Source organism: Camelus dromedarius, chromosome 13 (assembly GCF_036321535.1).
Source record: "Camelus dromedarius isolate mCamDro1 chromosome 13, mCamDro1.pat, whole genome shotgun sequence".
Lineage (NCBI taxonomy): Eukaryota > Metazoa > Chordata > Mammalia > Artiodactyla > Camelidae > Camelus > Camelus dromedarius.
Genome location: NC_087448.1, coordinates 14369547 through 14383289, shown reverse-complemented (window position 1 = coordinate 14383289; position 13743 = coordinate 14369547). Strand labels below are relative to the sequence as shown.

Here is a 13743-nt window from a genome sequence, read left to right as displayed (position 1 = left end):
CATTTACACACTCAGAGTTCTAACCAAATTTTCCCTCTCTACTCTTGAATACAATCAGGGGTTACCACTAATCTAAGTGGGTAACGTGAAAAAAGTCATATTTACAAACAGTAAAAACATAATTTGTATAAGACAAGGTTGTGCAGAGAGAAAAAAATTTTTGAAAAAAATAGTGTAATTAGTATCTTAATAAAGTCTAAGAAAACAAACAAAAACAAAAGGGATATTTGCAAGAAAAATAAAACAAGTTAACAAACCTAAAATCTGAATGCAAGGATGAGAACCTCAACAAAAAGACGTAAGTTTAGGAATCTGTTAGAAACCAGAGTAAAATGATGGAAACTGGAAGAGGAAATCAGAGGACGTCTTCCAGAAACTGAACACTCAAATAATGGAACAGACACAACAGAGAAACTGGTAGACAGGAAATCATCAATTAAGACGTCAAGAACGTTTCCCCAGTTGTACAAAGAGGTCAATCCATTCCCCAGATGGACATGAGTTTTCAGACAGTCACTGAATGCCCAGCACAGTGGATCCAGTAGACCCACACCTAGAGACAGCATGATGGGATTTCAGAATACAGTGAAAGAGACACCATAGAAACTTAAATTTTCTCATCTGTGAACTTGAAAATCTCCTGTTGATTTAGGTCTTGTTTTACGTCCTTAGATAAGGTGTGCTGGGGATCATGTTCTTCTTTAGTTTTGACTTTTAATTCTTCTGTGTTATAGTCAAAGAATTCATACTCCTTGTGTAAAAATTCCTTGTTAGTTGTTGATCCTCTGATATGTGAGCCCTTTTGGAAATATCTTAAGTATGCTTTAAAAGAATGTTTACACACTATATCCACTAGTCATTAACTGCATGACCCTATCTATCTGGCTTGCTAGCTAGCTATATTTGTTTATTAGACAAGCTTGTGAAAGTTTGTATTTGGAGCTAGTGTGATAAGTAATGCTCCTGTCGTCCCCTCTGAAGGTTAGATCCAATTAAATATACCACACATGTCAGACGGATAAGAATAAAAATATCAGCCACTCTTAGTGTTAAAAGCTGGACTAGAGAATGTGCTTTCTGCTTGAGCTATCAGTTAATGAGACAGTGGGTTTAAAATCCCCCATTGACTTGTATATGTCCATTTTGCTTTGTTATTTTACCCAATTATTTTCCTTTATTAATACTGATTCATTTTGAGAATACATTAAGATAACTTAGGCTCAGAATTGGTATATTTACATGTTAAATTATTTCTCTTGTTATTACGTAAAGACCTTCCTTATCCTTTTTAATGTTCAGAATCCATTTTATCTTTTATTAATATAATGACATCAGCATTCTTTTGGTTATTATTTGCTTGAAATGTTTTTCCCAGCATTTGCTCTCACCCTTTTTGTATCATTTTTGCTATGCTGCTAGGTTTCTTTTGAAATCCAAACTGAATGTTTCTTTTCTGATATGATTCAGTTCATTTCATTTAGAGATTACTAAATTATTTGCATGTGGTTCTAACATCTGATTTTGCACTTTCAATTTGCCAGGCATTTTTGTTCGTGTGTTTATTCTTTCCTGACATCCTTTAGATTTTATTAATCCTTTTTGTCTTAATGGTTAGGAGCACATATATTCCATATTAATTTTTTAAGTTGTTAAGCTTGAATTTTTGCATTAAAATACACAGTTGTCGTGCCAAAGTTGTGTCTTGCCACAGTTGTCTAGAGCTAATTAATATTTCTCACTTCTTCCCAAATACTTTAGAATGTTTTAACAATTGTTTTCAAGTATTTTAATTACTTAATTATTTTAATTTAGGGGGTTAATCTTTTTTAACCCCCTAAATTAATCATTTTGTTGCTGTTTTCATAACCAACACATTTATATACGGTAACCTAGATGTTTTCCAGTTACTTTGAACACTGTATAACTTTCATCCCACTCCTTCCCTTGGCCTCCATAGCTTGTATTTTTACGTAATTTTTTAATAATGCTTTTAGAGTAGTTTGGGGAGTATTGAAAACACTGACTCTCCATTAAAATAATTTTATATATACCATTACTTCTTCCACATAGTTTAACTCTGTATATAATGCTACATTCCTTCATAATTAGAGTAATTTTTTTTATTTTAGCTTCTATTATTGCTCTTAAAAATTAACCTAATACTTTGTTCTGTTAAAAGCAACCTGTTCTTTCCTTGTGCACATTAAAAATGTTCTCTTTATTTTTGGTACCACTGAACATTACTACCATGTGTCTTAGGTGTAGGTATCATTTTATTATTATCTTAAGTTTTAATAGTGTTTTAACCCTCTATTATCACTAAATTAAGATATATAAATACTTGATAATTTCATTAACTAGCCATATTTGATCATTCTTATACTCTTTAAAAATAATTTCCAGGATCACTGATTACAATTGTTCCAATACCTGTAAATTCTTGTAACTAAGTTCTGTATGTGACTGAAAACTAGTATATTTAATAGACATATTTTTAATATAGGGTTTTTACTACCAATTGCAAAAGAATGGCATTTTAAAGTTTTTATTTAAAAATTATCTCTAGAGGAAATTTCACGATTACAGTTTAAAAGAGCTCACAACAGTAATATTATAAAATTGCTTAAAATAATTTGGCATTTTTTTAATATGAGATATATGTTGCCTCCCTAAAGTCTTCAAAAATCAGTAAAACAAACTGAGGGAAAGACTTGGATGACATTATGGAATTAAAAACAGCATCAGGAACTGGCAGAAGATCCAAACAGTATTTCCTTTGCTACAAACTCTATCCCCCAAAATAAAATCTATTTATCATTAATTATTGGAAAATAACCAATAATTCATTTGATGCAGTAACACAAATGAATAACAATCCCCAATATTACACAGAGCTGAAATATCACAAAAAATCATACTACTTTTAAGTATATTTCAGTTTATAGTCAGAAAATCCCATTAATGTTTTAATGCATTGTTTAAATTATGAGAAATTAGAAGTACTTCATTATTTTTATATAATTTGTTAAAAAGGAAGACTACTCATCACCATAAAGGGTCAACCAAAGGGGCTGTAAGTAAATCCCTCACCCTTGTCCCACAGAGAATGGAAGGGGTTTCCTATAGAACAGCCCTATTTATTAGTCAGACTCTCTAAAAGTCAAATAGAAAATCACAGAGATCACTTTCAGTGATCTCTACGATACGATCTAGTAATTCCACCTCTGGGTATATACCCAAAGGAAATGAAAACAGGATCTTGAAGAGAAATCTGGACTCCCATGTTTATTGCAACATTAGTCACAATAGCCAAGATATGGAAACAGTCTAACAGTTGTCAACGGATGAACGGATAAAGATGATGTGTTATATATAAAACAATGGATTATTTTTCAGCCATGAGAAAAAAAGAAAACCCTGCCATTTGCTACAACTTCTATGAAACTTAAGGGCTTATGCTAAGTGAAATAAGTCAAAGAAAGAAAAATACTGCATTATCTTATATGTGTCACCTTAGAAAGCTCATAGAAACAGTAGCTTGGTGGCTACCAAGGTACAAACTTCCAGCTGTAAGATGAGTTCTGGGTATCTAATGAAGAGCATGGCAATGATAGCAAATAATTACATGCTTGAGAGCTGCTAATTGAGTAGATCTTAAATCTTCTCACCACAAAAAAGAAATGGTAATTATGTAGAATGATGGAGACATTAGCTAAGACTATCGTGGTAATCGTTTTACAATATGTAAGTGTATCAAATTGACATGTTGTACACATTAAATTTACACACTGTTACATGTCAATTATATATCAATAAAACTGGGGGGCACCACTCAAGTTGAATTGGAGAATGTATTTTTATAATTTTGTCATTCTCTCTCCTGGATTAAATTCATCAACTTATTCATTCACCTAATTATAACTAAATGCTTACCAGGTGAACACAGAAATTAATGTTGGACTCCATACCCTCAAAGAAAGGAGCCGTAGATTATCAGAGTTCAAAGATCCTTAAAGATCACGAAAGTATGTGTATAAAATTATATCAAAACACATTTTTCCAATAGATACCAATTTTTTGAATCTTTTTAATAAGTGAATGCTCTTAATTTTCTTAACCCAATTCCCTACTAATCTTTTAATATTACATTTATTTTTGTAATAAAATGGCTAGCTGTCTTCCCCCACCAGACTGCACACCACCCAGGCAGAAATATGAATTCATTGTCATCTTTGTGTTGCTATTATGCATAGAAAAGCTTATTTAAAATTAATTTATTAATGTGAGAAATCTGTAAATCTATTTTTCTTTTATGGGTCTTGGGTTGAACTTTGGTAAAATTTACAAGCTTAGTTATTGAAGTCCCTTGAAGAAAACAATCACTGCATCAAATGATTGTGGGACTGGCCTTCTCGGCAGGCTAAGATTGCTCAGCAGACATTGAGGCCAGGTTGTGATCTCACCTGAAACTACAGCCCTGACTTCCGGGCTCTTCAAGGGCTCTTTAATTCTTTTAATTTAATTTGTGTCTCAAGGGACCATCATCCTTAGAACCATCGTGTTTGTTAGCGACATCTCTACCTCCGGTGTTAAAATGGCATCCCATTAGAGATGCGACCCCTCCTGGCATTGCCTGACTTGCAGGCGTAAGTTTTAACATCTTACTGTTTTCATATTGTCCTCAACATGGTGCTACCCGGAACTCAGACCAGTGCCTGGCTCATGAGTGAAGAAGAAGACTACCAGCTCAGGAAGGCAGGAGAAAAAGTTATTTATGAATCCAATCCAGGCGCTTCTCACAATGCTTAAAAAAGAAAAAATAAATCCCTTAAAGCTCAAATTTATGTAGTTATCTTGGGAAAAAAATTTAATTAATTGCCTTGAGTCCTCATAGCTCCTTGTTACACGCTGGCATAACAAGAAGTATAAAACCATGACTAAAATATTCACACTCAACTCCAGTCCCAATAAAAAAAAAAAAAAAAAAGAATTCCTAGTTATGCATCTTCCCTAATGACACAGAAGGGCAAAACAAGTACCCAAACAATGAATAATAACACAGGAGCTCAGACTGTGAAATCAATATGTCAGGTCAGCAGAGCTGAGCCTCGTTGTAATGCTCTCCTCCCTGAATGCAGCAGAGCTTACCTTCTGAATTATATGCATGTATTGACCTGATTACATAAATATTGACTTTTCCTTACATGAAGCTTTTTTTTCAGTCTCACTGTAATTGCGATGTCAATATTTGTGGCTGTAGTAGCGTTAAATTTAAACTTGTTAATTGTGACTGATGGTGGCATGCCACGAGATATTTCAGACAGCCTCACCGTCTCTGTTCATGGGTGGCACTAGAGAGTAAGTGATAAATCTGTGATCCCCTAGGTATATCATAGTGAGATCAGCTTCTTTAAGAAAATCATTATTTCATCCCCAATAATTTGGGAGCTGGTCTCTTCGTCAGTTTACCAGGTTTTACAACACACAGAAGTAATAACCAGGAAGTGACGATTTTGGTCTCTAACTTTGCCCAATTTTTTTTTTGTTTGTTTGTTTAACCAAACACTTCATCCTTAACTTCAATGCCCAGTCCATCCTACTAACAAATTCCTGGATCTATTGACAGATCTCTACACCCCTCTCCCCACGGCTCTGCCTGTGTCTAAAAGGTACCATTGAATATTTGTTACTATTGTCCTTTGACATATTTCATGAAGGATCCTATGCACAGGTTAGCCTAATACAAAATAAGATCTGTATAAATTCTACTTTTTAAAACTGTCCTACTGAATTATCTCTCCTTACGTGGCTTTATTTTCACGAGAAAAGATTTCACACAGTTCCTGCAGTTGTTACATCTCTGGGACAAGCAATAATGCTATCCCTCAGGACATTTTAATTAAATTTCCTTACTTTGATGACATTAGGGAAATATTTCAAATGCTTTAAAAAGCTGGGAAGCTCATTTCATTTTGTTCTTGTAATATTTCTGAGCACTCCCACTCAAGATCCTGTCCTTTCCAGTTAACGAGGAACAGAAGTATCTCTGTCCTGTCACGTCAATCATGCAGAATTAGGTAGCACATGGAGAATACAACACAAAAAGAAAAAAACAATGGTGTCCGCACTTTGGGTTAAAGAGCTGTTCTAGACGTATCACAGTGAGGTGGTCATCCATGATTCTGTGTATTATCTGCCTCTCTACAGGGATGCCAGAGGAGATGAACCTCAGTGATGTAAAGCAAATCCATCAAACAGACGGTGGTGGTACCTTAGACACAGCTGGAGCAGGATGTACAGCGGCAACTGAAACGATGGCATTGACTCTGATGGGCGCACTGATGTTACTTCCTGGGCTTTGGTAACTGAACTCTTCTGCCCTGATACATACATCTGGTTGGAGTCTTGATTTATCTCCTCTCTTCCTCTGAGTGGGACAAGAGACCTTTCTGACCATAACAATTATATTTACAAAAAGGTATGTCACCCTAACTTCTCTGAAGCCAAGTTGGAATGTTCACACAAAGTATTGAAAACTCAACGTTCAAATGATAGACTGAAAACATGCCTTCTTTGACTCTAACTTAAACGTTCTTAAATCCTAACATCTTAAACCTGCAAATGTGAAGAGCACAAAGTGACTCTGAGTAAGAAGGATGTAGTATATCTGTAATTTTATTACCCTCCATCCCAACCTCTTCCCTGCTAAAAGAAAGATGTTTTAAATTGAAGGTGTATTTGCAGGACAATGAAAACAGTGCATAGTGTTTCCTAAAATATTGGAATTCGAATTTCATTACATCAATCAAAGCAAACAATGGCAAGTCGTACGCATGCATTTTCAAGAGATTCTTCCATTTTTGCAAGCTATAGAAAGAAGTCACTGAAAGCCTGTAAGTTATAGAGTAGATTGCTGGGGAACATTTCATGTAATTTCATTAAAGAAGCTTGGTAATTTTTATCCACTGTAAATTAGCCACTGACTAAAGCTGAGTATTTTGATAGCATCTGATTTGTATCCCATTATATACAAAAATGCATCTTTGGTATTGTGGCTCTGTTCTCTCCTCTCCCTTTGCCTAATGGATTTAGCTATATTGCATAGCACACACCTGCTAAGGGAATATCTCTAATAAAGCTGTTAATCATTTGGTGGAAAACTTTAAAGAATACTGATCAATGTCTACTGGAAAAAAATGATATATTCATCCATTTTCAAAATATTGTTTGCTATTTTTTAAACTTGATACTGAACAATTGACTATATATTTCCAAGGTTCCTATGAATATCTAACAGCACATAGTAACTCAGAAAATGCGGCATGCATTGTTTTAGCTCCTTCCCTTTTCTCTCGTTAGCAGAGCTTTAACCCACAGCCCCTGATTTCCCAGCTGTGATGAGATGCCTCAGCAGATACTGAGCAGGTACGTCTATCACCACACTTAAGGAGGAAGAGATAAGTCAGCTTTTATTAAGAAGTATCGCATCCAGTCGAGAGCCAGAAATCATAATTAATACAATGTGACAGAGCAGAAAAGTAAAGTGCTGAACTTTAAAAAAATTAAAGGATTTGAAACAACCTCTGAAAAACAACTGAAGGGGGGACTCCGTTGACAGCAAATATTTGTGAGATGAAATCAATTTGTCCAAAGGAGGAAATTGTATATGATCAAATCCTATCTTCTCTCGGGTTCTCAATTATCCAAGTGATCCGACAATGGTCAACGTAAGCCACAATATTTTTTAATGCCAAATCAGATTTCACTGTCTGTTCAAATGTGCCTCAGAGGTGGAAGTGGTGTTCTGCCTGCCAGTTCTGGATGTCATTTCCCAGGCTTCCATCCCACTTGAACATGGACTTCACGATCTGCTTGGCTTATAGCTCATTTGCACCACCGTGCTCCAAAAACTAAACTTTAACATACTACTTTTTTAAATTTTAATGCCAGTCTCAGCTTTTTATTTAAAGTACTCTGAAACAAGCAACACTAAGTCCATCATTTCTGGCACCACAGCCCAAGTCATGGCTGGCTTGCCATGGCGACACTTCTGACCCAATCTTGGAGGAATCAGAAAGACAAACTGAAGAACGTGCTTCGGCAGTCTAAGATGTACCCGGATAAAAATAGTTGATAGAAGATAATTTTAGACATGGCAAGCAATGGTTAAAAGGTACGAGTAGTAACAGAATCAACAGTATGAATGAATATTGTTTTATCAACTAAATTTTACGCATGCAAATGGGTGTTGTGTTGTTTACCTCCACATAGGCACTTTGGACTGTGTGTGTGTGTGTGTGTGTGTGTGTGTGTGTGATAATGGTGCAGCTAGAGTTCAAAACACTTGAGGGCTTTCAGAGTTTCTTCGAGAATATTCTTTTTTAATGCCTCAGACTCTTGAAGAGCTGGTTTATTCTTTAATACTCCACCCCTGGCAGCACTTTACATCTGCGTAGCTCGTTATAATTTGCAGAACTCTTTCAAATGAGATAAAGCAACTCATTTGACCTTCCCCACCCCTCAAGGATGGGCTCAATTTTTAGTTAAATAAAAACGATAACGCTGAGGGGCTTGTTTTTTTTTTTTTTTTGAATATGGCTCAGAATTTGCTTCCGAAGAGTTTTCTGTCAGTAAAGTCTAACAACAGTAAAATTGTGTGAATGTGTGTCTGCTTTCCAAGATAACTTACAGGATAACTTTCAAGTAAAAATACATGTATTTTAAAATATCACTCACAGATCTTATACTGGACTCATTTAAACAAAAGAATTTTCTTGAACTTCTGAGTTATTTTTATATGAGGGAATCATGAAACAGTCCCGTGTTTTGCGTGTATGTATTGGGGAAGAATCAGTTAACAATCTGAGCTAAGACTTACCTGGCTTTCACTCTGCATACACACCATGATAAACACTTCTGTGTACAATCTCCTTTAATCCCCTCAATAATATCATCACTTCCCTTTTACCAATGAGGAGACTGAGGCTAGAAATATTATGTGATTTTTTTCAGTGCCACACACCTACTCAGAGTAGAGTCAGATGGGCAAGTAGAATGTCTCTAAATAAACTGTAAGCATTCCTAGTTCCAAAATATAGTAGTTCCAGAACAGTAGTGAAGAATCATGATGTTAGCATAAAAATCATCCAGAGGTAATTTAGGTCTCCAAACAAGGATTTTAAAATATACACAGATACAATCAACTGTATAATTCTAATTATATAATTATCAAATTGCCTATTAGTGCAAAAGCACAATGAAAAGAAAAAATGTAAACATGAACATTTTTTTCAGTACCAGTCTTCACTCTCCCACATGTGTAAATTCCATTCAAACACATCAGCCTCTAAAATAAACCAGCTATCGAAAATGAGAAAAAAAAAACAAAACACCCATTTTTCACCTATCACAGAATCATGACATTTCTTTTTGTTTACTGTGCAAATGGAGGGTTTAAACATTTCTTTGGTCACAAGACACAGGGCTGGCAAAAAAAATATATATATATATAGAAGGGCCAGAATATTATTTTTAAAAATCTTAGATTTGCCTTTTACCCTCTGTTTGTCCAGGAACATCTTATCAATGAAATGATGTCTGGAGTGTTTTTTTCTCATTAAAAGGTAGAAGTCAATAAGCTATTTCCTCTCAAACACTCAGATTTTCTGAAGTACTCAATAATGACGCTTTGAAAAGGACTCAATTAGTTTATTGCTAATTGTTTTCAATCACTTAAAATATTGTTTCCATCATCAGAACGCTTCAGGTACAATTAAAATTGTTTCTTCCTGAGTAAATTAATTCAACCTAGACTTGTCCTTCTATGGGATTTTCACTGAGAAGTCTGTGATAACAGTATTTCTTTAGGTTGCAAACTTTGGTGTCCTACACAACTACACGGGTTGTACAAATCTTCAGAAATAATTCTTAATGTTTTTAGGTATGACATTGGGCATATCAAGTTCTTCCTTAATTGTAGATTGTTGTGGATCAACCATTTCTGATTAAAATACAGGTAAACCGTATTTGTCAGGTTTAAAATCTGAAGAATTTCATCACAATATAATTCATATCTTCAAAGTAGCAACAGCAATAACTTACTTGGAACAGGGTCAGGTAGGGATGGATGTTTATGGACAAATCTGCAAACATCTGACTCAAGAGTCTCTCACCTTCCTTCATTTGTCAGTTGTCACACTGGAATCATCTTCACCATGAAATATATGAGAAGACCACACATCCCACTTTCCCCAGAAGTGTTTATTTCGACAATATCAAAGAGCAAGAGAAAGGGAAGAGGCTAGGGGAATTTAAAATGCCATAGAATTAAAAGCAGATTAGTTAATATCTAAGAATCAAACTGGTTAGAGGCAGGAGGAATGGGACTGATCCACTGGAATAACATGAGTTACTTGGCAAGTAAATTCTACTTGTATGAGTTTCAATCCGCATGTTTGAGAAGCACTGAACTAGAAGGAACTATGGGTCTTAGAAGGAAATGAAACAAGAGGTCTCTTATGGAGATGACCCAGGCAAGGCCACCAGCAGAAAGGGGATAAAAAGGATAATTACAATACAAATGCTGTAAGTAGGACAGTGTGTTTAGACAGCACCTGTCTTATTACCTTTTTTTTTTTTTAAGAAATCTAGGCGCTGACCAATAAAGAATTTTTAACAACAATTGCATCAGAATAACATTGAAAGATCCACACAGAATCCAGGAGGACTCCAAGAAAAAAATTGTGTTCAAAATTGTCAAAGACTTCCAGAATACAATTAGCCAAGTCATTGTGTTTTTTTCCAACTCACCCCATATTCCTACTCCCCCACTCCACCACCACCCACATACACAGTCTCACACCTCACACACATTTTCTTGCTATTGTTTTTATTTCCCTTGTGTTCTCTCCTCTGTACAACTGGGATGGCGGTATATAATTCAGAATTACTTCCAGGACTAGATGATGCTACATGCATGGAGGACCCACCTGGCACATGATAAGCCTTAATAATTCATGTTCGTTCCTTTCCCATTAAGCCTTCTGTTAAAATGCATGTGTGCCCAGGATGGGACAATACTAAATTATTTAATTATGGATTCTGCCTGCGGATAAGCTTGTGATAGGGAAACAGCACAAAGAAGGTTTGAGAATGAATAATATAGAGCTTAGGAAAGACGATAGAGAGAGAGTAAAAGTGCAGGAGAGACCCACTCCTGGCTGTTTCACATTTCATGTTTTGCTCAGCCTCATCCTGGCTACCAGGCTTAGACGTTGAAAATATATTTCCAAAATATAGGGAGTTAGAGAGTGGTCTTGCTTTTATTGGTTATAAAGGGATGTTAGCCCTAACCCAGTGTTCACATGTGAATTGATCCCCGACTATAACAAATTGAAAACTTTGATCTCTCCAATCCATCTGACAGTCTCCTTGGCTGCCACGTACAGACCTCCATGTCAAAGTGACCATAGCATCGGGGAGAGCCCAGCCCAAGCTGGGGTGAGAAGTACTTATCCATGGGCAAGCAGTGTACTGATCGGTAAAAAGTTACCACCAAGCGGGCATTTCTGAATGACAAAATCACTTCCTTAAGTTCACATTGCTAACAGATGACAAAGCCAAGTGTTCTGAAACTGGTCAAACTTCAGAATCCTTCCTTCCCCTGCACCACTCACCCTCCCATGAACTCAGAAAACGCCTTGATTAGTAAGATGATTAGATTAGATTATTTATAGGTTTTAAGGGGTACTTTAAAGATTTCCCTAGTTTCATTCACTTTTTATTCTTATCTAGTCTTTTAAGATATTTTCTCTCTTCCCTTGTTTTTCTTTCTTCTCATATTTAGCTCTGGTAAGAAGGTGAGCATCCTGAAGAGATTCCATATGCCAGATGTCCTAGTGTGGCCATCTGACGGGGAGACTGGCTCAATCATTCACTCATAGTCATCCAGAAATGCTGGAGAAACCAGAACAAGCACAGCTTCAAAGGTTTTAGATCTAACTTTCTGTGTGACCTTCAAGTCCCATCACCCCTTTGAACCTCAGTGCCTCAACTGTAAAATAGTATGTTCAAGGCAAACAGTTACTAAATTTCCTTCTAGATTTCTAGTCTAAAACAGAAAGCACTGATGCAGTAATAGAGAACATTTACTTGATATCTTATATGATAACCTGCTCTTACTATAGGGGGCATTTTAAAGATAATGCATGAAATATGATAACCTAATCTTACTATATAAGAGGCATTTAAAAAGTAATGCACGAAATATGATTTTAGCTACACCTTGATGCATTTGTTGATAAATTCTAATTTGCTTATTCTATATAGAGATGTGGCTTTTCTGCATAAGATTGAGTGGAATAATCTTTTCCTAAGTAGAGGGAAGAATAGTCAGAACAAAGGTTCTTTAGCTTTAATTTAATGAATAAAATCATATGTCTGAACAAAGAAATCTATCCTGTCGTTAAATACTTAGCAACTGATCTTATAGGAGCTATGATCTGAGGTCTTCACTAATTCTGCTGTGGTGTCTCCCAGTATTTGAGAACAAATAGTACATAGAGTGTACCACTGAGAGACCATGAGGTACAAGTGTATGGAAGTAAGAGATGAAATAATAAAACTAAGTTTGACAGTATTTTCTCTTCTCCCAGATTTTCCCTGGAGACCCTTTAACTAGGCCTAAATAAATGTTGTTGCCTCTGATTTATTGCAGAACAAGCTGACAGAGCACAGGGGCACATTATCTGGTCCCCTGTAGTGTAGGGGCTAATTCAGAAAATGAAGGAGGAACAGAAATGCAGCAGTTGGAGCAAATGCTCTGTATCATCCAGCGAGCAAGCAGAGGAAGCTGGGCATCACAGCTCACTTAAAAAGATAGCTTTGAACTACTGTGTGTTAGTAATTTTAGTATTCTTCCTTCATTTGTTAAAAACATGAATAATGAGAGTCTATGAAAATGTCATCCCAGATGGTTAACTGCAATAAATTCATAATAAATAATTTTACTATTACTTTCACCACACATCTATTATAGCATGGATATAACTGAATATAAGTATGCAAACACATATGCACGTCTATCTATATTAATCTATAAAATATATATATACACACACATTCTTATGTTTACATGTGTATTGTTATTGTGTTTATGTTTTATGAACAGATAAAATATAACATATAAATGCTTTTTATGTTATGTTTTCCTAAGACTTGCCTTTTTTTAATTGAAGTATAGTCAGTTACAATGTGTCAATTTCTGATGCACAGCACAATGTCCCAAAGACCTGACTTTATATCAATTATTTCTGGCTTTTTTTAAATTGAAGTATATAGTCAGTTACAATGTTGTGTCAGTTTTGACCATTAGCAATACATGGTTTTAAACATCAACTTTCTGAAGTATCTGTGAAATTAAAATGATCATACCCCCACCCCTTGACGGATTTATGGGGAAGATTCAATTAGTGATTGTATCTATTGACACACTGTGGTAGTAAGTATATAAACATTAGGTAACATCTTATCAAAACTTGCTCTTAGGTGAAATCTTTTACACTAAGATGTATGTGACTGATATGAGAAGAATCATTTAATTTTAAAACTAAAGAGAAACCTAAAGATCAAGTATTTCTGTATTTTGGAGAAAAGAAAGCTAAAATCCAGAAAAGATCAGTGAATTACTCAAGGTACAACTGGTTTGAAACAAAAGTCCAGTGAACATACATTGTTTAAGTAAAG

At 35.3% G+C, this 13743-nt stretch overlaps 1 protein-coding gene across 3 annotated transcripts in view; it reads left to right on the top strand.

The window, feature by feature from the left end:
- GPC5 (glypican 5) overlaps positions 1-7151 on the top strand; it is a 1164489-nt gene extending 1157338 nt beyond the window's left edge. For 2 of the 3 annotated variants that reach the window (XM_010980223.3, XM_064493032.1), the window contains one exon: positions 6208-7151. In XM_010980223.3, coding sequence (XP_010978525.1) covers positions 6208-6365 — 158 coding nt within the window. In that variant the 3' untranslated portion in view covers positions 6366-7151. The remainder of the gene's footprint in view (positions 1-6207) is intronic. The other variant, XM_064493033.1, reaches the window with a different exon arrangement.
- The last annotated feature ends 6592 nt before the right edge of the window (positions 7152-13743 follow it).